This window comes from Salminus brasiliensis, chromosome 18, assembly GCF_030463535.1.
Source record: "Salminus brasiliensis chromosome 18, fSalBra1.hap2, whole genome shotgun sequence".
Lineage (NCBI taxonomy): Eukaryota > Metazoa > Chordata > Actinopteri > Characiformes > Bryconidae > Salminus > Salminus brasiliensis.
Window position 1 is genome coordinate 12,389,924 of NC_132895.1, and position 25,862 is coordinate 12,415,785.

Here is a 25,862-nt window from a genome sequence, read left to right on the forward strand (position 1 = left end):
TAAGTGTGTTGTTTGGGTTAAAGCATTTTTCACAATGGTAACCTAGCCGCTGTTAGCTTTCTTTACTCGTTAGCTGTTAAATAGCTGCTAAATAAGTAACTTTGGACATTTCAGAAACATATCCTGGCTAACTATACATAGTTTTTTTACATTTCTGCCAAACGTTTCCATTAACAGGTAAAGAAAATAAGGAATTTAGAGTGGTTTGTTGTGAAAAGCTACATTCTCGAGAAATTGACTAAAGTCAGGATTGACATCACAGTGGTCGTGATGGGCAAGGGCGCCATATGGTGTGGCGGGTGGTGGGCGGGGCTAGCTGGTTTCGGATGGTCTAAGCTGGTCTTTGATGGTCAGTTTAGTTGAAAAGGTTGACGAAACATACCCTGTACTGGTAAGCCAGCTACTTAACCAGCTCTTGACCAGCAACATGCTTGTCAACCAGCTTGTTCTTGCTGATCTTGCATGGTCAAGTTTTGTCATACTGGTGGTTTAGCTTAATCAGGTTGATCATGCTTGTAGACCAGCTAAACCATCAAACATACCCCATTCTGGTCAAGAGCTAAGTTGAGCCCGGTCGGAGCTGGCCAGGCAGTTTATTTTTTAGCGGGGACATCAAATATGTTGACCGACGCCTGAGACGTTGTTTTGAGTGGTATATGCAGGAAAAAACGTCCTCACAGAAACACTAAGAGCACATCAACAAACATCTTCACAATGTGCCATGTCTTAAACCAATTTTAAAGACTTTAAATCTCAGATGTAGATCTCATTAACTGAACTGTGGATTCGTTCTGTGCTTTTATTTATTCTTCCTTTTAAGGAGAAAATCTGTGAGAAAGGTTTGTGTAATTTGTTGCTGAACGATTTCATCAAACCTGCCTGCTTTGTATTCAGCGTCACCACCTGGTGTGCACACCTACTCAATGGCTCGCAGGCCTGAGCAGTATCTCATAATATCAAAGACTGGGGGTCTTATTTTGAGAACCTTTTCCTCCCTGATCCCACAGCAGGCCTGTGTGGCATATGTTAGTGAGCTGCAGGAAGGCTCTGTGCTTTTATTACGTCCAGAACTCAGCAAGCTGCAGCACCTCTCTGCTGTACGCCCTATGCTCCTGGCTAGAGGAAAGTGCTGCGTCTGCAGGCCTGCTGGCTGATCTGCGTTGAGCGAGATGGAGGGGTAATTGATAACGGTGCAGGCGGGTTTCTGCACTGCAGAGCTCCTTCGTCCCCCCCACCCCCACTTTCCACTCTGCATGTGTGCGTGCTGCTCAGAGTGTGTGTTTATTTTGGTGGTGCACTTTTACACTGAGGCAGAGATTATGCTGCCCTCTGTTGGGCAGTAGAAACACAAACGCTGAACCAACCACCCCCATATCCCTGAAGTGCTGACTCATTAAGGTAAGAGGATAGTGCTGATGCAACTACGCAGCAGAGTAGATTTGGCTTTGTTACTGTAAATGTGGGTAGTTTATGATGGCAGCGTTTTCATTTTGTCTTTACTTAGAGTTATTACTGTTCAGTTGTGATAGTGCACAAGCTATAGAAGCTGAGGTGACCTTGGGGCTGCTTGTACAGTGAGTGTGTTTGTGTGTGGGATCGGGGGAGAGTGGGCACATGTAAGAAAGTGAGGAGAATGAGCAGCATAGGGAGAGAGATGATGAATGTGAGCTGTATTGACCGTGCTGATTAACTTTCATATGTATTGTTACAGGAAAATAGCACACAAGCAAAACACTGTCTTTCTGAAGGACACTAGAGAAAATCTGGTCCTAATCTTTTCCATGTAATGTTCTTTAGCTAGTCTGCTCTCCTACAACAGCACACTCCAAGGCCACTGACTCATAGCAGAAAATGTGACTGAAATATTCAGTAGGGTGCAGGCAGCAACTTACAAGCACAAAGAATGAGCTTTAATATTTAAGTTGTTGGTGCAGAAGAGCACCATGGAAAAAATCAATTTCATATATGATCACTTGGTCAAAAACTGAGGAGGAATGCTGGAGAGTTAGAGAGGACTGGAGAAGTTCACTATGAATAATCAGCATAAATGTATGTATCTATGCATTCACTGGAGGGCATACTTGATTAAAGTATCCCTTCAAAGCACAGAAGTGCTTTCTGCACTCTGTTAACCTGAGTTTTAGATTCAAACGCAGTACAGATTATTATTTGAGGATGTAAGAGAGCAGAGCCCTTTTGTGACAGCTACACTGAGGCCTGGGGCCTGATAAAGAAGAGGCCTAGTGGCGTCCTGGAAACTGGCTACGACTAAACTGAGAGAAAATAAGGAAAAGGACTAGTGTTTAACAGATGAAACTAGAGTGGCCTACACTCATACTCAGGGGAAAGTATTGTTACTTCATTAAAATAATGAAAATAGAGCTTAAATAGCCTAGCACTAGAGAATTGTGGAACTTAATACATAGGGAATGTGTTGGGCTCTGTTCTCTTTTTAGGATCTTTCAGGTTAAAAAAAAAGCTATGATACAAATTTCCTGATTCCCTGACAAATCTGTCCTGAGGCAATGGTTTGTGTAGTTTGGGCTGTAACATGGTTAGCCCTGCACTCTGATCTCTGAAAAGAGAACAGTCGTTGGGGGCAGCTGTGGTCTAAAGGTTAGAGTAGCAAGCTTGGCACTATAATGCAGCTGGTTCTATTCCCAGGACTGGACAGTGAAGGACACTTTACTTGCCCTTGTGCAAGGTGCCTAACCTTCAGTTGTTCCTTGGGTGTTTCTGCGGCTGCCCACTGCTCTGAATGTGTGTGTGTCTGCCAGTATTTTATTAATAATTCACTATGTAGTCAATATGTTTTACTTCTACACCCAAGCAGTGCAATAAACTGTATGTCTAAAACAGAATGGGGAACCCGAGGTTGAATTATTTATTTTTTTATATACTGGCTACAGTTTTAGAATTATTTAACCTCTTCATAACAACCATCTTTCGTACTAGTGCAAATGTGATACATAGACAGACACCAGCTTCTGTCCATTCTTAGTCCATTCCTCAGGGGCACTTCAACTTTATCAAATTCCATCAAAGATTTGCTATGGAGTTCAAGTAAGCTGAATGTGACAGCCACTCCAGAATCTTCCAGGACTTCTTTTAAAACCAAGCCTTGATGGACTGTTAGTTGTCCTGTGGAAAGGTCAAGTAATTCCCAAGGTTCAGCTTCCTGATAGAAGGATTCACTGTAGGCAGGGTATTCTTTTCAGTGTATGCTTTATTCCTTTCTCCTCCAGACATACCATTGATCTGGAAACTGGTCCGAAACACTCCAGTTTTGTTTAATTGCTACACAAAACATAATCCCAAAACTTATTTTTTAATGATTTGTGCATGTATGTATGCTGATTTTCCTGTTCCATGTTGGTCAGTAGAGGTGAATGGGCTTGGGGACCTTCAGTGCTTACTATACGCCTTACTGTGCAAACTGAAACCTCAGTGCCTGCTGACACCAAATCTTGCTGCAGATCATTTGCAGTCACCCCAGGGTTTTTGCCTCCTCTGGTGGCAACTAGTGATAGTGTCCTCTTTCTGCCACATCGAGGTAGTGCAGACAGCTTTTCTAAAGTTTTAAACATGCAAACTGTGCTTACAACGGTAAGAAACCTAGTAAGGAACATAGGAATGGTAAGGAACCTAGGAGCCTCTAGGAACATTCAGTGCCTTTTGATATCTTTTTGTATCCTTTTTGTTGCTTGTGCAAGGCAGTGATATCTTCTCTGAATTTCTTTGACTCTTTTATTGCTCCATATTTTTAACATGCAATCAAACATCACCTACTCAACAAACCCCTCTTGATGTGTTTTTCGCCCAAGTACTCTCGGAAGAGGAGGGTCTTCAGTCTGCGTTTGAAGACAGCGAGCAACTCTGCTGTTCAGACACCCAGGGGAAGCTTGTTTCACCACTTTGGTGCCGGTAAAGAACAAAGCCAGGACACTTGACTTTCGTAGATTATGAGGGATGGCGGGTCGAGCCGAGTGGTACAGATCGGCTTTTGACCACTGCCATCAAGTACGGAGGGGCTGGTCCTTTCTGGGCTTTGTAGGCCAGCGTCAGGGTTTTGAATCTGATGCGGGCAGCTACAGGAAGCCAGTGGAGAGAACGCAGCAGAGGAGTGAAATGGCTGAATTTAGGAACGTTGAAGACGACCCGTGCCGCTGCATTCTGGATAAGTTGCAGAGGTGTCCAATCCTGGTCGTGGAGATTTTTCATATTGGAGAGATCAGATCCAACGCACCTGATTTCATATTCAGAAGTCACAGAAGGTCCTAATTGCCGGATCGTGTTCGATTATGGTTGGAGCTAAACTCTGCAGGGTGGTAGATCTCAATGGCTAGGTTTTGGCGCCCTTGCTCTAAACAAACTACATTGCAGAAGATTTGTTTATCGTGATTCATATTGTTAAAATTTTAATTATTCATTTAAATTTTGTGATTCAGTCAAAAACATTTGGGTTGTTAAATTGGATATTGGATTAAATTGTCGTCAGTATTCCCATACCTGCATTGTCTGGCTAGAATTGTCTGCATGAACAGACAAGCGACTCTGTCAGAAATCACTTTCACATTTAATGCGGGATGCCCCACCTGCATATCCCGAAGGTCAGTGCAGTGTTTTTTTTAACAGAAGAACCACCAAAGTGCCTTGTTTATCACTATGACAACGGACACAGAGCCTCACCCTGGCCTCCTGAGGTAACTAACTGGACCCTAAAGAACTGGACTACTGGGGTCCATGGTTAGATGGGGTCTGCAACACATGAACTTGACCATCAGTCCAAAACAACTGGTATCATGACTCATCAGATCATGGCACTGTGCACGTCATTGACCAATGCCCACTACATTTCACTGCTTGGTGCCCATTTGCACCTGTTCATGGACTTTATGTGCCTCCACAATAATGGGATATTTCAGGGGAGTAATCTACAAATACCACAGAGCTGTGGGAGTCTGTCCAGATAGAAAGGCTCAACATCCTTTCAGAGTTTTTCCATCCACCTCTGGAATCAGTGCCTCGTTAAGTTGCTGCACTTCCCCAGGCTATGGGGTCCTACACAATCCTAGTTCCTGTCTCATTACTTTTGGCATGTGAGTGTATTTGAGTGAAAGTATTATCATTATTTACACTTTGTATATGTAATTATGTACTCACCTCATATTACTTATATTTGTGTAGATATGTTTACAATACTCTAAACAACATCATATTAAACAGCATCTTCACATCTTCTCAATTTCAGGGAAAACTAAAAAACTTTAGGAAAACCTGTTTTTAGCTCACATCAGAAGACACTGTTCCCACATTTTTCTGTGCACACTTTGAGAGATATATGTGGGCGTCCGTTTGTTTTATTATAGGAGATGAAAGAAAAATAGCAGTGTGTGTAGAGAGCATGTGTCTCTCTGGAGACGTCTGAGCTCCCTGCCTATCGTCTGCATTAATTTCGGTGCTGGGTGGAGTGGTGTGTGTGTGTGTGTGCACTGTGCTGTATTTGTCATGCTGTTGCCGAACCTCAGGAGAACTCTCTAAGACCTTGATGAAAAGACGTTCCTGAAAAAGACAGAATCCCGCGGCATCCCACTGAAAGCGAGCGTTCAGTCAGCCTCTGCAGACTGCTCTCGTTAAATATTTAAAACTCTAAGCGCAGCTATTAGTAATCTAGCTTCCTGTTTTTTCCCTGACTAACTAAAAGTGAGGCCTGCTACATTCCTCTGGGAATGTGAAGGGTTTTAGAATTTCTCACAGTGTATGAATCAAAGGCGTAGTTTGGGTAATTAAACACTGTCACTCACTGAAGAGAGCGATTAATATAAGGAGTTTTTTGCCTTGTGTACATAAAGTGGCAGGCCAGTCTGCAAAAAATTATGAAGCTAATTTTTCTCTCTCTCTGTTACCTCTTTCTGGCTTTCTGACTCATCCATCTTCTTTCTGAGAAATCCTGTAAGCCTTTGAGAATTCTGTAAATCAGAAGACAGGTACAAAAAAATTGGTACAATGTCTGTGCTTACAACAAAGTAACTTCTGCTGATGTTTTTATACTGTTATAAATGGATTACAATACCACAGATGAACAAATCTGTAAAAGATCCAAAATGACAACTTTACATAACTTCAAATGGAAGGTAGTTTACAAAGATTTTATTCCAAGTCATTTTTGGGCATTTCTATTGGCCCATTCATCATCACACAATGTAAAGAACAACTGCCAGGTTTGCTCTATGTTAATAAGTGACAAAAAAAAGATACAAGGTTTTTGCATGACCACGACAATGTATCTAACTTAAGTTTTGAATTATGCAGTTACACAAGTGTATCTCAATAGGTTTAACAGGTGAAACGGCAGAACATAAAACAGCTACGCTGCAGAGGTTTGCCTTGGTGTGCTGTTTCTACCTGTTGTGTGCCAACTTTAGTTACTTGGAACAGAGAACTTGAGGGACAGGGTTTCACCAAAAGGTATTCCAGAGTTTATTCCAAAACCATTGGACTTTTTTGGAAATTCTCACAACAAGCGCTCTGGCTCTTCTCAACCTAATGAGGAGGGTAAGAGAGGCAGGAACTTGGGCAGATGTCTTTATCTTGGACGCCATGTATCTCGCACTCCTCAAAATGCACAGTCATGCTTAAAGACTCTTACTGCTGTAGAGTGGTGTATTTGTCCTGCCGAGGAATCAAATCCTAGTCTTCCCAGTGTTACGATAGCGTTGTTACCGACAATGATACACCAACCTCTCAATCTCTTTTTAATAAGAAACAAGAAAGAGACAATCTGGGCTCTCTACTCATCACTCTGGAATACCTAAATGGTGCCAATTTAATGAAAGAGATGTCCAAGTACAGACAAGAGAAGGAAGGGTTCTGGACCACTACACCACTATGAAAGATTTGTATTGCTCTATCATGCGAGCAGCTCTCAGGCATTCCGACAAGAGACTTGTTCACCTCATCCTGTCATACAGGCAGAAACTCAAAACCAGCGTGATACCATCCATCAGCTGCATTTCAACCCAAGTGTGGGTGAAATAGGCCAAACACAGGCTGGAGAAAGAGATTAAAGCAGCAATGAAAAAATACTCAAAATAACCCAATTTCAGTTTAGAAAGAACTCCAGGAGATTTCCAGTAATAAAGTTATAAAAACTTCACCTGCCAGCTCACCAATGACCTGAATAAGTTCTAATGTAAGTTTCATTGTGCAAAGGACAGTACAAAGGACCATCCCAAACTCTTCTACTACCAGCCTGGCTCATTTACCTCCTGCCTCCTGCTCATGGGGGAATTTACAGATCTTCATCACACATTTCTTCAAATCTCCAGGTCCAGATTTTGTCTCAACAACCACTTTGATCTATCATATAAATCACTGAAACTTTGCTCCCTTCCCAAAAGAAGTACCAAAAAATGAACATTACAGGACTAAATGCCTACAGGCTGGTTGCCCTGAGCTCTGTAGTGATGAAAATCATTGATAGCCTCTACCCCCTCAACATCCATGGCTTTGTTGTATCCACAGTGTAGGCACTCAAGTTCCTGGGCACCACCTTATCCAGGGATTTGAAGTGGGAGAAGAACACAGTCCCTGTTGCCAAGAGAGCACAGCAGATGGTGTTCTTCCTGAGGCAGCTGACGAAATTCAACCTGCCACAGGCCCTGATGATCCAGTTCCATACAGCAATTATCAAGTCCATTCTCTCATCATCCATAACCATCTGGTTTGGCTCGTCCACCTCACAAGAATGAGCCAAACCCCAGTGCATAATCAGTAATCAGAACAGCAAAGAGGATCATCAAGTGTACATTGCCAACAGACTTTGGAGACTTCAAGACACAAAGTCACAAACTGCGCTGGCAAGATTATAGTCAACCCTTCTCACCCTGGACATCACCTTCCCTCACACTTTCAGCCCCTTTCCTTTGAAAAAGACTCAGGGCTATTGAAGTTATGTTAATATCTTTTCCCCAGAGCTGTGGCACTTATCAATCGCAGTAGGATCTTAGCACCCCCCTTACTATGGCCTAGAACTCTTTTATGTGCCTAAAATGCATCATGTACATGTACATGTAAAAAATAAAGAAATACATTAAATACAATTAAGCAGTGAATTTACAGTAGAAAAGTAAAAAAACCTTCTTAACTTAAAGATTTTATTCCAAGTAAAATTTTAAAGCTATTGGCCCATTCATCATGAAATTTTGACACATGACTGCCAGATGCAAATTATGTTAAAAAGGCAAACATGCAAATGTATTTTGTTTGACAGCAATGATTCGCTTTCTTGTCTAGCATTTATTTATTTCATTTTCTTATTATATCCTTTCTTAGTTTATATATTTGCTTATAAATTATTGTACTAGTCTGCTTATAATGTTACATGTCATGTGTGCACTCACCAAAACCAAGAGTTTCCTGGTATGTGTAACATACTTGGTGGGCCGCAGGTAGTGCGGGACGCACAGCTCCAGGGACCTGGGTAGTAATCCACTGTAAGGAGTTTGGTGTGTTCTTCCGTGTGGGTTTCTTCTGGGTACTCCGGTTTCCTCCCGACTATACAAAAACACATGGTGTGTGTGTGTGTGTGTGTGTGTGTGAGTGATTGGTTGTCTGTGGTACCCTGCGATGGACTGGCACCTGGTCCAGGGGGGTATGGCTGCTGAAAAGATTTCGCAAAGACTCCAGACTCACCGCGACCCTGAACAGGAAGAAGGGGAAGATGCATGGATGGATGTAACAAAATAAAATGATTCTGATTCTGAGACACTATGCTGCTACAACTACTGCAGTACACCTGAGTCAGAAGTGAAGTTACATATTCAATTACATAAGCTACACTACTGCAATCCATCTGTAACAGTGAATACATCATCAGTGGTCACACTGTTGTTGCAGGGAGTGTTAATGTGTAACATTAGTAAATAGAGACACTTAATATAAAGTGGGACCAAAACCTTTTCTGTATCTTCTTGCAGATGAAATGTCTCAGTGTTATGTCAGTGACTTGACATAAACCATAGATAGACAGATAGATAGATAGATAGATAGATAGATCACTTTATTTATCCCACGGGGAAAGTCAGTTTTTACAGCAGCAAAACAAGAGAAACAAGAGAGCAGCATAATAAAGGCACTTAAAATAGTAGTAAGAAGTGGCAAATAGGAAACAGTAAACCTGACTATAAATGCAGCTATATTAATAAATACAGCTATAATATACATAATATAACCCAATTATATAAATAATTATATAGACTAACAATTGATTGCATGGACTAACCTAATGAAATAAATAACAATTAAAAATATATATTTTAGTCACATACTATGCTCACTTAAAGTTGCTTCCAAGACAAAGTTAGCCCTTTAAAGTGTGAATCAATTATTTAATAATAAATGAAATAATACTTTGCATATATGACTATATGATTTCTGTCTCAATGACTCAAGTACGTATGTATCAAAAAAGACTTGCTTTTAAAACCCAAATGGAGTTTTTATACATTTTATTTTGCTTATTAGCATTAAATATTACGTTCCATCACACTTGTTGCAGCTAAAACATCAAAAAAGCTTTTTTTTTGGAAAGTCCCTTTTCCATACAAATCCAGCCCTTTCCTATGGGATACTAATGTATTGCATACACAGAAATACATCTGCACATTGTACTTTGGCAATAATTATGTTGATGCAGTATATTTACTCATGTGGAAATGATATACACATTTGATTCAAGAAACCTTGGTTCACTTCTTTCAGTGCAGAGCGTGTCTTTGACTGTAGCATGTGCTGTCCCCGGTTCATTAAAGATCATCAATAAACAACAACAAGGAATGATAACTGCTCTGACTGCAGCTTGGCAGATGACATTTCTCATAAAATGTGTTCACTGAGCAGTGAAGGGACTCCTCAGCGATCCTGTTAACACTCTGAAATGTCTTATTGACTACACCCCCCACCTACCCACCCCTAAAAAACTCCCCTGTCTATACGGGTTCCCTCTTCTGCACATCTCTTTTTCCTGTTCTCTTCGTCTCTCTTTAATTTGGAGCCAACGCCCAGCTTCTGCAGTGCTGCAGTCTCTTTTTCCATCACTATATCCCCCCTCCTCTTGTTCCCCTCTTTGCTTCTCTGCAGTGAGGAGGAGGAGGAGGAGGAAGGGGGGGGGGGGGCTGCTGAGAGGAAGAGTGACGCTCACTGCAGCACTGCATGAGAGTTCCCCACTCACAGACTTACGGACAGACAGACGGACAGGACGTAGCTCAGTCATGACACCATAGATTTTTCCATACATTTTAAAGCCCTCAAGCACTTAATAATGGATATCCATTCCTCACTAATAACACATATTCCTCTCCTTTAACTTACACATAATAGTAGTTACTGAGTAATAAAGTTGTAGAAAAAGGAGTTACTGGATAATAAGCAGTTAATAACTATAAGAAGAATCATAAGCCAAGAGCATAACCACATAACACGGATATCCATACACTAAAGCTTATTATTAAGTAGCTACATATTTATAGTTCCCAGCTATATCCATAGTTCTCAAGACTATGTCCAACTATATCCACTATCAGTTTAAGACTGGCACCAAGGGTTGGTATAGTATCTGAAGAAATGAGAAGTCTTCAAAAATTACTTTTATTTTGTTTTTGCTGTTTTTAGCTGCTTGTTTTCCTGGTGCCGAACACATCTGATCATGGTATGAAAGCTAAAAGCTGAGAGTTGTAGGTTAAATGGCATTATGGCTCATGCTCAATTTATACGAGTGGTGACCCCTATAAGAGTACCAAGTTCTCATGTGTTAAAAGGTTAAACAGGTTAATTCTCATTTTAAAAGTGATTTACATATTTCATATTACACATTTCAAAGCTTTACTGGATCACTTCTAACGACTTTATAGGCTTTACTGAATCACTTCACAAAAGGTTTCCTGAATCACTTCTGAATAATTAATTGAATTACTTTTAAAGAATTTACTGAATCACATAGTTACTTTCTGAATCACTGAAATTCAGAAATTCAGAATCTGAAAAACCATGCCTTGCTATTTCACACCCTATGATTTACTGAATAATTTCCAACATGTTTACTTGAACGCTTTTAAAGACTGAATAGCTTTTAAATGTTCTAGAGAATCACTTCTATTGGCTTTACTGAATCATGTCTTAAAACTGAAGGCAAAGTCTTTAGAGAGCTATTTGAAATGATTCAGTCTTTTAGACATGCTTCAATAAATTATTTCGAATTGATACAGTAAATTATTTGGAAGTGATTCAGTAAAATCTTTGAAATGAATGAGTAAAAACTGCTGGGATTCATTAAATAATTTAAAATTTGATTCAGTTAATAATTTGGAAGTGAATCAGAAATGCTGTTAGAAGAGATTCTGTAAATAATTTAGAGGTGAATCAGAATAGTATTTTGAAATAATTCAGTAAAGCCTTTAAAAGTCATTTTGAAGAAGCTTTTATAGTGATCCATAATAGTGATCCACTAAAGCGTTTAGAAGTGATTTTTCTTTCTCTCTTGTATATTCATTCTACCCCCACCCTCTCAAATGTTGCTCTTCAGCTATCTCTACCCAGCTTCAGCAATAAGTCTTCCTCCATAAACCAGCAGCTCCACACAGTAACATAGCGATGAGCACACTGCATTCTCAGCATCTTCAGGTTGCACATCACTCAGTTTAATAGTGATCTCATAAAAAATGTTCCTGAGTTGTGTGTGTGTGCACGCGCGAGTGTGTGTGTAAGTGTAAGATGGAGGACTAGGCTAAATTGCATCAGCAATAAGGTTTGAGCCATAAGAAGTGGAAATGTATGCAGAAGGTATTCCAGGAGACATGATTAAAATGGATTACTCAATTCTTTAGAAACTCATCCAAGGACTCATCCATTAGCGCGCTGCAGAGAGGGCAGCACTGAAAACATATTAAGATGTGCTACATCTAATGAATGACATGGCTGGCTAGTGGTGGTGGGTTGGAAAGGACAGGACAGCAGAAGGCCAAGAGTCAGCAAAAAGTGGTGGACAGAGCCAGAGTGGAGCCAGAGCCACATTTCAGGCATGTCAATATCATTCAAAGGGCGAATACAGAGAGATGCTGAGAGCATGATGAAGACACAAAAGCTGGTCTATTAGAAAGATCCTTAGAGCTGCAAATAAAAAGGCTGAGGAGTAAAAATGCGTTGTATTGTGCTGCCTTTATGAATCAATATAATGTCATCACACGGAACAAGTCCTGCGCATTTGCTGTAATGTAATGCTTGTTAGAAAAGGGCTCCGTGCACATTGATCAGGAACGGCGCTAATGCTGTCCTGAGGTGCTCTGGGATTGTTCTCAAGGGGGCGTCGTAATTCAACCCACCAGCTTCAGCAAGTTTCCAGGCAGGACACTAAAGCAGTTCGATACCGCATCGGTTTCTGTGCAGTAGCACAAACCATCTTGTTAGACAAGAACAGCAAAGTAAAGGCTGGCATGGGGAGCATTCAGAGAGCTAAACAGAACAGCCTGCATCTATGTTTACCTGACAGAGGTGGACCTATGTTTGGCTTAAATACCCCATAGAACCTATAAGGGGTTAGCTTTAGACATAGGGTGGTGATGTTGAAGGCAGGAAGGGGCAGGAAACACTAGACTGTGCTGCGTATGACTGATGCAGCAAGCTAGCAAGCAGCATTCCTCCAATCAGCATTTTGCTCTGAGAAAAAGGAGACTTTGCACTATTCTTTCTCTTGACAGGAAAGAAAGCTGTGATATTGAGATCTTGGCTCCGGTGGGATCACTCTAAAAGAATTTCTGAGCTCATTCCAAATGCCTTTTGCCCCACTCCACCCCCCCACGCCAAGTGCTCTTATTTGCTGAATATCACGCCCCTCAACATCTATTATTCATCTTTGTCTGAAGCACTTTTAGCCATTGCATTATATTTAACTTTAGCTAACTATAGCAGCAGTAAGACTTTGTATACCTAAAGTGAGAAGGTTGTTTAAAGACAAGACAACCACATTTATCATTTGTGTTGGACACAGATGGGATTTCCTGAGCAGTTATCAAACACACACTCATACTCACTAGTGAGCAAACACACACAGTGACAGTGAGCACACATGCACAGAGTGGTGGGCAGCTTGCTGAACCCAGGTCTTGAACCCACAACCCTGTCATCAATAGCCCGGTGCTCTAACCACTACTACAGACGTGTTAGAAAGTGTAAATGCTGACAGGCCGAGGACATTAGTAGATAAATTTGGTTATGGGACTGAATCATAGTGCATCTTCCAGGCACAAGCCTGTGTTTCCAACCTGTAGGCCACAGCTGACCTCTGCAAAAAGTGTGTAGCGCTATGTGGGGTGAACTATTCAAGTGATGTGCTAAAAGTCTGCCATGAACCTGTATACATATACAAAGCCTAGTATTAAACATTAAATATGCCTTCATTTTTAACCCTATAAATGATATAAATTTCCTCTTCTATTCATGGCATCTGGCGGACGCTCTCATTCAGAGCAATATCTGAATCATATTAAACAGGTAGGTGAACATAGTGTTAGAATTCTCTGCCACAACTTCTTCTGGGTGTTGCTTGCTGTGCTTTCTTGACCAGGAAATCAAACCCTAGTCTGTCAGGAAGTGAAGGAAATGATGCTGTTACCCACTCTGCTACACCAACCGCTACACACCTGCTTCAGCTTAAGCAGGACTTGATCATTAATAATGGAACTCAAGTGCAGGAAAAGAGGACTGTGTAGTTCAGGTAGACTATAGGTGGCAGGGGGGGAATCAAGAGATCCCGCAAGACACTGCCAGACATTATATTTATATATTATTTATATTATATTTATATATTATATTTTATTTCTATACTGCATAATATTTAGGGTTCATACTGTTTTGAGTTTATCCATGACTGCCATCTGATGGCTAAGAAGAGGCATTTCTTCTGTAAATTTACAAATAGAAGGGCGTGATAATAGAACAGTCCATGATTTTACAATAACCCAAAAAGTGGAATTCTTTTTACTGTATTTAGCAATGGATTAATTGCTAGATTTAGGTTTCTCTAGGATTAAATATCCATCACATTTATGTATAGTTCAAAAGTGCAGTAATTTCCATTTTAAAACCATATTGAATGTTTAGAAAAATTACTAAAAATGACTATATGAGGTGAAACACTTTTTTTAAATAGTAAAGTAGTAAAGACCTGATCACTAGCTAATGATTGGTGCAGAAAAACAGGAACAGGTTTAGGTAGACTTCAGGAGGGTTCATACTATTTCATACTTCATAGTTTGAGTCTGATCGTGACTGCCATCTAGTGGCTGAGAAAAGGAACTTCTTCTGTAAATCTATATTAGTTCTCTTGAACAGAAGGACTTTCAAGAGGACATTTATTTTATAGATGCTTGAACATGTTGAAAATCCAGGACTTCCAGGTCCAACCATCTGAGCAAGTAATTAGCTGATAGTGGGCTTTACTGTTTTGATATAATTGATTAATTGCTGGAATTAAATTACTCTCATTATGAGATTAAATATTGATAGAGGTCAATGGCATCGGCTGTGTATTATAGTTTTAAAAGTCAAATAATTTTCCATATTAGGATCATTTTCAACTTTCATGTTTTTATAGTGAAAATTGACTATAAGTGAGAGGTATAATAAGAGGTGAAACATAATTAATATATAATACATGTTTATACAATTATACAAGTGCAGATGTTTATAGATAACACCTTGCTTTACAGTCTTTCATTGTTTATTTTCATGAATGTATGCAAATACTATGTAGTGGGAGGACAAATTAGTTTTTTTTTGTTAATCTGAATTATTTGATGACTCCTTATTACTCCTCATTACTTCTTCTATCTTTCTCCTCAGAAAGCCATGTTATTTTTTTTGTATCGCCATCATACTTATATAAACCTCTGACACTTCTATAAAAAACAGAAATACACTGTTTCTATTGTAAGTAATGCATCTCACTCCACATGACGGCCCTGTTATCTCAGCCCTTAAATCACTTTGAGGAAGGATTCATAAAACATAGAACCTCGACCCCATACGAATGAATCTAAGTGGAGTTCACATTCCTTTGGACATACATGACAGAGAAAGTAAGCATTAGTCTAAAGAAATTAATGAAAAAGGGAAACATTCATTACTTTTGCACTGAAGTAGATTATTTCAGTTCTCCTCATAGTGATGAGTTTAAATACTGCATGAATTCTGTGAACATAATAATTTTCTAAAGTCCTTAAATAACACGAAACATGAGAAGTAAACACATAATTCCTTGTTCCCTACATTTAATACTAAGCAGTGCTATAATAACAACAAGTGTCCAACTGAAAGACAGTGTCCCGTTAGTGGCCCTGTGCACAATAATGTCCCCTTAAATAGTCCCTAATAAATAATAATAATAAATAGCCCCTTAATAAATAGTCCCCTTTATTTAACAAATCGTTAATAAAACTGAGGCAAGTCATAAAAAATATGTAATAATTCGAGTATTTAGCTTAATACTTCAGGCACTCTGCATTATTGAGTGCTGAAGGACGTCCTGCCGCTGAGCGGCGCTCTCCGTTTCAAAGGCAGACCTTCACACCGCCGAGCAAGACGGACTCCATTTGTTCTCCCAGAATGCTTAGCGCTTCCTCTTCCCTTCTGCGGCCTCAGAGCGTAAGTGTCCAATATGGAGCTCAGCGAGTTTAATACAACTTTATCCGCTGAATATCGCTGTAATCCTAAAGGTTTACACTTCAATCTCACATTGACATGTTTATAACACTTCTGTTTTACCATATGTTTGATTATGGTGGTGTATAGAGGAGGATTTTTAATAAATAGACTCGGTTGTCTGTCCGGTGGGTCCTGTTGCCACGATTGCTGGTGGCGGGTACTGTACTGGTAGTAAACTGTCGCAAGGCGAGTTGAGGTACACGGATTTTATTGACTGCTAAGGGTCTGATTTGTACGTTTTTGTATTTAGTCGAGTTCTGGTAACCTGGGTGGGCTATATTTGGCCTTTCTTGGTTAGCATGTTAGCACCGTTCAGCTACACCCCCTGTGTGAACGGGGCGCTCTGCGTTTAGCCGGCTTAAGGGTTGCAGTGATGACAACTTAGGACACCTTTGAAACCCAACGATGAAAACACTAAGCAAAAAGATCTGAGCAACCTGCCTTTTGTGTGTGATAGTTTTTATTTTGAACTCTTGGTTAAGCTTGTAGTGCTAATGTATGAATCTAGTATGTCTCTATTTGTGCTTCACTGTAATTACTGTTAATTTAGCTAATATACTTATACATTTTCTCTACAGACCTGCAGAAATGGTCCGCTACTCGCTCGACCCCGAGAACCCGACTAAGTGTAAGTATGTTCTTGCTGAGTTGTAATGGGCAAGGAAAGCACCATGTGTGCTGTGTATGTAAGATGGGTGAGTCCTGATGGTCTGCTGCCATGTGTGCTTAGATGCAACATCCTTCAGTAGCTGCAATGGTTGTTTGGTTAATGTCTGTGCGAATATGAACACTGGTAGATCACCAGGCCCAGGGTAGGGCAGCTGGTATGCTGCTAATAGTTGTCTGCTTAGTAGTGTTGTAGGTATAGTGTGGATTTATATGCTGGTATGGGCTTTACTGCCATCAGCTGTGGGTGTTTTGACCTATGGCAAAGAAAGGTTATGTTCATGTTAACCATTCATGGGCTTAATTTTTTTTTTATGTCTTTCCCAACAGCATGCAAGTCGAGGGGCTCCAACCTCCGTGTTCACTTCAAGGTAAAATTAAGCTTTTATTTCATTGCTGAAACATGGATATCACTTTTAATCTCTAAACTTAATCTGGTACATATTCGTGAGTATTGATAGTAAGTTGTGCTTGTTTGGTGTTTCTGGTCATGTCTTAAACATGGCAGGCTTGTGCTTTTGTTACTGTTCTGTGTTGACCCCTGCTGTACATTATGAAGTGTACAGATTAAAGACATTGCAGATGTACCCATTGCAAGCAATACACGGCACTACAAATGCCAGTTTTGGGTTATTTTCTTGTCCTAAGTGTTAAGACCTTGCAACCTGATGGAATTACCTAGGATTGTATGTCCATTCTCCAACCATGTGGCATATCCAGCTGCAGTGATGATTTCTTAGGACACCTTTGCATTAATGATGAAAAGAACTTAATTTCTGAGCAGCTTTGCCATTGTGGGTTGCAGTTTTTGCTGTATTATGAAGTTATGAAGATGTATTAAGGTTTTGTCTAAATCTTTGTTCCCTTTCTAGAACACTCGTGAGACTGCCCAGGCCATCAAAGGCATGCACATCCGCAAGGCCTCCAAGTACCTGAAGGATGTTGTGGTCAAGCACCAGTGTGTCCCCTTCCGTCGTTACAATGGTGGTGTTGGTCGTTGTGCCCAGGTAAGAATCTTTTTGTGGAAGGGTCTTTTGATGAATGCATTGTACTCAGGTTGACATGATGACAGTCTTAGGACACCTTTGAAATTTAGTTTGAAAACCAATTAGTAATCTGAACAGCCTGGCACTTATATTAATGGACTGATTAATGGACTGTGAGTTTTCTCAGTTTTCAGTATAGTTTTTTTTTTTTTTTTCCTCATAGGCCAAGCAGCATAACTGGACCCAGGGACGTTGGCCCAAGAAAAGCGCAGAGTTCCTCCTTCACATGCTGAAGAATGCTGAGAGTAATGCTGAGCTTAAGGTATTTGAATGAATGCAAAATTAAGATTGTGATTTGCATTAAGGGTTGCAGTGATGACGTCTTAGGACACCTTTGAAACTGACCATGAAACTACTCATTTTAAATCTGAGCAACCTGTATTTGTGCAACGGCTTTATTGTATACAGTTGTACTTACTGGTACTGCATAAGTCACTGATGGGTTCAAGAATCTTGATATACCTCAAGTTATCAGTGGGCCTCAGGGACACCAATCTCACAGATGTGTATTTGATCATATCTTCCTTTTTAAGGGTTTGGATGTGGATTCTCTGGTGATCGAGCACATCCAGGTGAACAAAGCCCCCAAGATGCGCAGGCGTACTTATCGTGCTCATGGACGCATCAACCCTTACATGAGCTCCCCATGCCATATTGAGATGATCCTCACTGAGAAGGAGCAGATTGTTCCCAAACCTGAGGAGGAGGTTGCCCAGAAGAAAAAGGTATTATTTTACATATTTTTTCCAACTGTACAATTCCTTATTGGTGGCTACAATGACGTGTTGGGACCGTTTTGAGTTGAGCCGCCACTTTTTTAGTGTCATTTTTCAAGGTTGATGTCTAGATTGGGGGGAAATTGGGGAAACGCTAAAAGTAGTTCTGTAGCCCTGCCTTCCTGAGTAGTTCAGCAAAAAGTGATCAAAGCAATCATTCAATAGAATGACTTGGTCTCAAGCAAGAGGTTTAGTGACCATTGTTGCTTTTGTCTTTTGATTTACTTGTCATTGTTCTGTTTTCCGTAGGTTTCCCAGAAGAAGCTGAAAAAGCAGAAACTTATGGCTCGGGAGTAAATGTAAATAAATTCCAACGTTCGTACCCAATAATACTTGAGTGTCGTTCTTTTTGTCATGGGCAGATTCTTAAATGTCTCCATTTACAAACCCTTTCACATTTTAAACATGCACAGGACTGGTGCTTAATTCCCATGCAAGATGGACTGGGTAATTTTTGGGCTAGTGTTGAGCTGGGAACGGCCAAAATATGTAGGGCATGTGCTCTAGGACACAGGTTAGGGAATGTGAAATAAAATGGAAGTAGAAGTTTAATTATTTTTCTCCAGCTGTGAAGGTTAATACAGTTGTGCCTGGAGGGGCTTTATCCAAAGCACTGATTTCAGTGGACATCTTGGGACTTGGTTGGTATTGAAGCTGAGAATACCAGGTGTGCTACTGGGGACCTAATGCTCTCTGTGGTGTGGTATAATAATGTGACGGTTTGTGCTGGTTAGTTTAATCTTAGAAGTTTACCCTGTAACTGGAGCCATTGTGAATTGTTTGCAGACATTGGCTGAAATGGACCTGTTTCTGCATATAACTAAAAAGTATCTGGGGATTTTTGGCACAGAAGGTTTGTGCACTGTAGAGCATCACACTGCTAGTTATTAAAAACTGCTAATGACGTTTACTTAATGATTAGAAAAGGCACATGAAATAACAGGTTATGGTTTTATATTAAAACCATAAATAAATTAGATAATTTAGATAAATTATCTTTACATTATTAGATAAAAACATAGATAAATTTACTACATGAGGTTAGAGACCATATACAATTACCGTTTTCTAGCGGATGATTAATGCAAGTGTACTTCAAGCATAAAAACAGCAGATTTAATAATGTAAAAATATTTAAAGTATGTTCGCGATGCATCAAGGTGAAGCTGTGTAGTCTGTGTTTAAGCCTGTGTTTTGTCTTTTACTAGTGCTCTACATACACAGCTGTCAAAGCTATAGATTTGGTACACGAGTGGCACCACAATCCTGGAGTCTCTCGCCTAATAAACTAAGCTCGGACCGTAACTGATGTGTGATTTTTATCTGTATTTTTATCTATAAACGCGGAATATCGAAAGATGATTATATTAATATTGTATTAATATGCCAGGAATACCACAAAGTCCGTTGCATGTAGTTTCAACGAGTTTTAAAGGAGGGGGAGGGGGAGGGGGGGTAAATAAAAAGGGGTTAAGAACATTTTGTTTGTTTTTTATTATTATTTTATTTATTTATTATTATTATTTATTATTATTACTGCACCAAGAACCGAAAAAAATGCGTTTGCATACTGGTATCTTTTATTAACGTGTTTTCTCCACTAACATTTCAAGGGTAAATAATGAATACAGAAATGAAGTTATGTTGTGATGCAGTTCAAAGAGTGAACCATTGGAAAATAATCTTCTAGTGCAGTTTAGTCAGAAGTGCGTTCAACAACAGTGATAATTAAACGTGCCCTAAAATAAAACCGTGCACTGTCCAGGGTCTTGCCACCAGAGGGCGCTAAAGTACCGCTAAAAAGGAGGCTGGTGGTTCAGTCAGCAGCAGTTCCAGGTGTCCGCCATTCAAATGAGGCAGAACATTTCGCCCCTTTCCCCCAGATCACTACAACTGAGACATGTTTATGCCTATTTTACGACTTAGGCTTTTATTTGTTCCTGATATAAAAAAAAAAAGAAAGAAATGAAAAAAAAAAAAAAATTCAAAAGTTTGGTAACAGCGGCGTGAATACTATTACTGACATCTTTATTAACCAACATTTAAAATAATATAGAGATCATTTCTTAAAAGTTCTTTTTTAAACTTTCTTAAACTGTGAACGTGTGGACACGTTAGGACGTTTCAGAGAAGCTGGGCTGGGATAGGACGTGTTTCTCAAAAGCGTCTTAGCATATTTATTAAACGGTCGAGCGAGCATCGTACTAAACGTACTAAACACTCTCTCTACCAGTTAAGGTCACCTTTACACTGGTACCTGTTCAGCTCTTTTTCTTCAGGTATACTGTTTATTTCCTGAATGTGCTGTCTGAAGCAGCCAGGAAAAACGATTTACCTGTGACATTAACACAGTAAATATTAGAATGAACACAAATAAACATTATTTAATCATTACTGTGGTGAGAAAATGTTGGTCAGTGAGGTTACTGATGTGATTGGTTAGAGGAACACAGGTTTGGGTGCTGACTTCTCTGTAAACTCCACCAGATCCACCGACCAGTGCAGCTCACCTGAGTTACTTCAATGAAGGACTGATTAGATGAACTGGGTATTTTATGGGAACTGGAAATACTGAGCTTTGAGCTTTGAAATAGTGATTTTAATACACTCAAACACGACGAATCACAATGGAGTGATTATTTAGTCCTAAATCGAATCACTTTTTTTATTGTCACGTTACATTTATACAGGTGTAAAGGGGAGTGAGAATCTCAGTGCATTAATAAATACACATTATGAACACCATATATATATATATATATATATTCACACACAGTATTGTTTTTTTTATTTTTTTTATTGTTTTTATTAATAAATAAGCTGGCCTGCAGATATACACATTCCCATTTACACATAGGCACTAGTATGTGGGTTGACATTTTATGTGGGCTACATTTACCGTATAACAGTCTTAGGGTGAAATACTGGATGGGTAGGGTTGGATAGGGTTTGCCTAACTGACTGAAATCCTGAAAGCCTGAAGTACTGAGTAGTGTGCTTGTCATAACTAAAAAAAAAAACTCAAAAAAGTCAGCAGGTAAAAATTTAAGGACAAAAATAAGAAAGTCCATTTGGCATCAGAGTTCGAGCTCGGGTCTATTAAATGAACAGAATTAATAAGGCTAATATGCTAATACCTCGTTACATGGATCTGTGATATGTATCCCACCTGTTAAAATAAAAAGCATCCCTGTTGATCAGCAGATGCCCGGCGATCCTCTGAACTGAGCTCTCGGATGGACTCGGTCAATCCTGCTCCTGTTTTATGTGTAATAGTGGGCGGCAGCTCTGTTTAATGTGCAAATGAAAGCGGTGAATATAGAGAACCAATGAAGGCAGTGCTGTGGGGGAGGCTGGGGGAGGCTGGGGGGGGTGTAGGGTGTATGAGGGGTGTTCTTCAGTTCTGCCCCAGTCCACGTCACCGCTCGCTTTTGCCCAATCGCGCACCGGTGAGCGGCTCCACTTTCTCAGCCACATCCACCAAAGTTTGGAGTTTCGCTGCAAAAAGCCGCGGGTTGATGAAAACGGTTTATTATCTCGCGGCTCTCCGTGTGAACCGCCGAGACAGACTGAGCTTTTATTTATAGATTTCAAAGCGCTGAATGGCAGCGTTTGTATTCGGGCAGCTCTCTCACACACACTCACACACTCTCTATCTGTCCATCTGAGTCGCGAGTAAAAGAAGAATGCCTCACCTCCGAGATGTGCAGTGTTTTAACGAGCTGTCTGGATTTCGCCTGTGAGGATGATTACAGCGCGGCGCTCTGACTGACTGGGAATTTTAAACCAAAGCCTGTTTTTATTAGATTTTGATTTTTTACTTTTTCCTCCCAAAAGTATTGTTTCATTATTGTCTTTATTTATTTATTATTATTTTTTTTTAAGCTCGAGGCGATGCTTTTTATGACCGCTGTCCATTTTCTGCTTTGATGCAGAACAGCCTGCCCTCGCTCCTCTGCTCTCTCTGCACAGCCGGCAAAACTACTTCTGTTTAAAAATCCACGAGTTTTTACTTTCAGACCCATTTTTTTTTTTTTTTGTTTAATTTCTGTGCCCGAGTTTTTTGGTGGTTATGCTCGCCGTGGGTCAGATGGACGGGTCCCGTCAGAGCTCCTTCCTTCTCGGCCCTCCTCCCCTGGCCGCCCTGCACACCATGACCGAGCTGAAGGCGCCGCTGTACCCCTCCTACCCGCTGCCCTCTTCCTCATCCTCCTCCTCAGCCTCCCCCACCTCGGCCTCCCCAAACCCGGGCGGCCTCCCTGCCTCCTCTCCGGGTTCTAAGACACCAACGGGACCCCCGTCAGCCGCTCAGTGCGGAATTGCCACCCCACACGGGATAAACGACATCCTCAGCCGTCCCTGCGTGGTCTCCACCACGCCCTCCTCTTCTTCAACGGGGCCAGCAGCTTCCTCTCCGGCCGGCCTGCTCTCCGGACTGCCCCGCTTCAGCAGCCTGAGCCCTCCTCCACCCCCCGGCCTTTACTTCAGCCCCGGAGCGGCGGCGGCGGCAGCAGCGGTGGCTGTGGGTCGCTACCCCAAACCTTTGACCGAGCTGCCCCCAAGGACCCCCATCTTCTGGCCCGGGGTGGTCCAGAGTCCCCACTGGAGGGATGCCAGGTTCACATGCTCACCCCGTAAGTGCTTCTAAATGCGAGCTGAATTGGTTCACTACTCAATCTACTGTAAAGCTCCTGTAGTTAAGCTGTAATTGTATAAATAACGCTCTGACAGGTATACAGCACTAACACCAGGCAGGCTGGGGAAATCAGGTGTCTTTCACTTGACTTAGTTCACTAATAAATGTATTAATATCATTTTATATATAAAATAATAATAGTGTAAACAGTACTTTAACAGTAAAATAACTTCTTATAAATTCTGGCTCTATAAGATACATAAACCAGTTTTACGGTGTCTTCTATAAGGTGTCAGATGTTCCTCATGTCCACCTTGTCTGTCCGAGGTGATCAGGGCTTCAGCCTGTAGCTGTGGTTGCAGTGTTTCCATATTTTAATGTCTTTTTTTAATTAATTAGTAAAACCTCAGGTAATATAGAAAACACACTCTTGTTTATTCCAGTTTCAGCTGATATTCTCTACTGTGAAACAAAAATAATTTTAGCAGGAACATGAAATACAGTAGAGGTTTATTCTAAGGCCTTTAACGCTCACCTCACCTGACCTGCTTGACCTGATTTATGAGTGAACATTTTCAACCTCAGACAGCTTCACTTAGTGAACTTGTGGTTCACCACCTAAACAAATGTAGTGCATTACATCAATAACAGCGAGAGCCTACAGCCCCAACCACCTCTTATTTGAACGAAGTCCTGCTGTTCTTGTTTGTTAATTTTTTTTTTTGTTGTTGTAATTTTATCTTTAGAAATCACCCAGTTATTATTATTGAATTTGAATTTATATTCTTATGTGAATGCAGAGGAGCAGTTGGTGTGAAGTTCATGTTCTTTATGTTCTGCTCTTCAGATCAGAACTCAGTGCTGCTGGATAAGGACGGGAAGAGGAAACACACTCGACCGACGTTTTCAGGACAGCAGATTTTCGCCCTGGAAAAGACTTTTGAACAGACCAAGTATTTAGCAGGACCGGAGCGCGCGCGCCTGGCCTACTCTTTAGGAATGACCGAGAGCCAGGTGAAGGTGAGGAAGAGCGCTACACAGACGCGCGCGCGCACACACAAACACAGCGCAGCGTTTTAAAAGGGAACAGTTATTATTACAGTTATTACAGTTCATATAACAGGTTCTTAACAATCCAACAAACCATCAATAGGAGCTTAACATAAAATACAGCTACACCTGATAAAGATATACTTTCAGTTTGGGAATCAAACATACATGTTTTAGTGCAGAACAACAACTTTATTTTTTATTATTTTTATTATTTCCCCGCGTAAAATAAACAAAAAAAAAGTAAAAAAAAAAAAAAGAAAGAAAAGAAAACTGCTGCAGTTATAACTGAGAATAAATAAAAGCCACAGTGAAAGATAGAAAAACAACTATTTTATATGTACACACGCATATTCTATATATATAAATGGATATTTATTAATAAATATAAAACAATCTAATGTTATTACAGTTTAAAGAAATTGAATAACTAACCGTGAAGTCTGTTATTATTTATTATTGCTATCTTTGCTATTCCTATTTTTCCAAGTATTGTTTTATTTTTGCTATTGCCAGTATATATATATATATATAATACAGTATTCTATGTGTCTTTTCTGACCTGAGTTAGTCTGAGGAGTTATTAATAACTATTTTTCTTATTTGAACAAATCAGGATAATAGATTATTAATAACTGTTCCCATTTGAACAAATTTGGATTATTAAACATTACTTTTGCGCTTGTTTAAGAAAAGTTAAATTATTTGAATTATTAATTAATTATTAATAATTGTTCTTATTCCAGAAAATTCTAATAATTAGTTATTAATTTCCATTTTTAATATATATTTTAATTCTGGATCATTACAAATGCATGCATTATTTATTTCTACTTTAACGCGAACAAATCTGCATTTGTATCGAATTTGTTTATTATTATTATTATTATTATTATTGTTATTATTATTATTATTGTTATTATTATTATTCGTCCGCTGGTTTTAGCTGATCTGATTTATTAATAGTATTACTGATGTGGTTATTAATGATCGTATGATTTTGTAGTTGGGACAGTTCTGGATGATTCATAACTGCATGTTTTTTTTATTTGAACAGGTCTGGTTTCAGAACCGCAGGACGAAGTGGAGAAAGCGGCACGCAGCAGAAATGGCTTCCGCTAAGAAGAAGCAGGATTCGGAGACAGAGAGGCTGAAGGGAGCCTCAGAGAACGAGGAGGATGACGATGATTACAACAAGCCTTTAGACCCGAACTCAGACGACGAGAAGATCACACAGCTGCTGAAGAAACACAAAGCTAACCCGGCGCTGCTGCTGCACACGCCGGACAGCGAGGGCTCGTAGAGGAGGACACTGACCCACAGTTACTGAACAATGGCACACTCTCTCTCTGTATCAGCTCTGAAAACGCGCGCGCGTGTGGTTCTGTGAAAAAGGACGCAAAGCTAAAGCCTCTCGCTCTTCTGGAGGAGCTCAGCAATAGAGACGTTGCACGCGAGCTGGATGTGTACAATAAGAGCGTGAGTGGTGTCCAGACATTATATTACTGTGAATATTTATGTGTAAAATCTTTCTTTTTGTAAAGTAAATACCACGATCCCGACTCATCCTCAGATCCTGCTCTGGGCTGTTTTTATAACAGCAGGTTTCAGTAAGAGTCTCAACCTAAACTCATCAGCTTCAGCCCTTTAAAATAAAGACGAGCTCAGTGGAGATACGAGCTGGTTTCATTTGAGGGTTCAGTTCTCCTAAACTGATGTTCATCCACTGATGTGGCTGAAAGTGTAAATAATAAACGCCGTTTAACAAGGAAACTATATTTGTAATATAAAGAATAGTGTTCGTCTCATACTGATAGAAGGATGTTCTCTTTACTTTTCACACTTAATTTATGAATTTTTCAGTTTGTAACAGTGTTTGAATCCGGAACATGCGCTTTGCATATTCGTGTGTATTGCACTTTTATTTAATAA

The 25,862-nt window shown here is 40.1% G+C and overlaps 2 protein-coding genes and 4 non-coding genes across 9 annotated transcripts in view; all 6 read left to right on the top strand.

Annotated features, from left to right (window-relative positions):
* Positions 1 to 18,574, top strand: part of rpl17 (ribosomal protein L17) — a 324,928-nt gene extending 306,354 nt beyond the window's left edge. For 3 of the 4 annotated variants that reach the window (XM_072661363.1, XM_072661362.1, XM_072661361.1), the window contains exons 2-7: positions 16,335 to 16,384; positions 16,753 to 16,793; positions 17,295 to 17,429; positions 17,632 to 17,730; positions 18,002 to 18,193; positions 18,494 to 18,574. In XM_072661363.1, coding sequence (XP_072517464.1) covers positions 16,345 to 16,384; positions 16,753 to 16,793; positions 17,295 to 17,429; positions 17,632 to 17,730; positions 18,002 to 18,193; positions 18,494 to 18,541 — 555 coding nt within the window. In that variant the 5' untranslated portion in view covers positions 16,335 to 16,344 and the 3' untranslated portion in view covers positions 18,542 to 18,574. Of the gene's footprint in view, positions 1 to 15,661; positions 15,697 to 16,334; positions 16,385 to 16,752; positions 16,794 to 17,294; positions 17,430 to 17,631; positions 17,731 to 18,001; positions 18,194 to 18,493 lie in introns of those variants that run through there. The other variant, XM_072661360.1, reaches the window with a different exon arrangement.
* Positions 16,122 to 16,193, top strand: LOC140539967 (small nucleolar RNA SNORD58). The gene has a single exon (XR_011977865.1). It is a non-coding gene; the product is annotated as a small nucleolar RNA SNORD58 (small nucleolar RNA).
* LOC140539965 (small nucleolar RNA SNORD58) lies at positions 17,143 to 17,207 on the top strand. Its single transcript, XR_011977863.1, has one exon. It is a non-coding gene; the product is annotated as a small nucleolar RNA SNORD58 (small nucleolar RNA).
* On the top strand, positions 17,480 to 17,547 carry LOC140539968 (small nucleolar RNA SNORD58). The gene has a single exon (XR_011977866.1). It is a non-coding gene; the product is annotated as a small nucleolar RNA SNORD58 (small nucleolar RNA).
* LOC140539966 (small nucleolar RNA SNORD58) lies at positions 17,776 to 17,844 on the top strand. Its single transcript, XR_011977864.1, has one exon. It is a non-coding gene; the product is annotated as a small nucleolar RNA SNORD58 (small nucleolar RNA).
* A 3,742-nt stretch (positions 18,575 to 22,316) lies between the features above and the next one.
* nkx6.1 (NK6 homeobox 1) lies at positions 22,317 to 25,233 on the top strand. The gene is made up of 3 exons (XM_072662309.1): positions 22,317 to 22,878; positions 23,728 to 23,900; positions 24,988 to 25,233. Exons 1-3 carry the CDS (start codon positions 22,317 to 22,319, stop codon positions 25,231 to 25,233), a joined length of 981 nt encoding a protein of 326 aa, XP_072518410.1.
* Positions 25,234 to 25,862: the final 629 nt, after the last annotated feature.

What these genes read in the sequence shown, in the direction of transcription:
- nkx6.1 (XM_072662309.1), top strand. Translation starts at nt 22,317, where the DNA reads ATGCTCGCCGTGGGTCAGATGGACGGGTCCCGTCAGAGCTCCTTCCTT. An exon ending in CAGGTTCACATGCTCACCCC is followed by an intron (nt 22,879 to 23,727) that starts GTAAGTGCTTCT and finishes TCTGCTCTTCAG; the next exon opens with ATCAGAACTCAGTGCTGCTG. An exon ending in TGACCGAGAGCCAGGTGAAG is followed by an intron (nt 23,901 to 24,987) that starts GTGAGGAAGAGC and finishes TTATTTGAACAG; the next exon opens with GTCTGGTTTCAGAACCGCAG.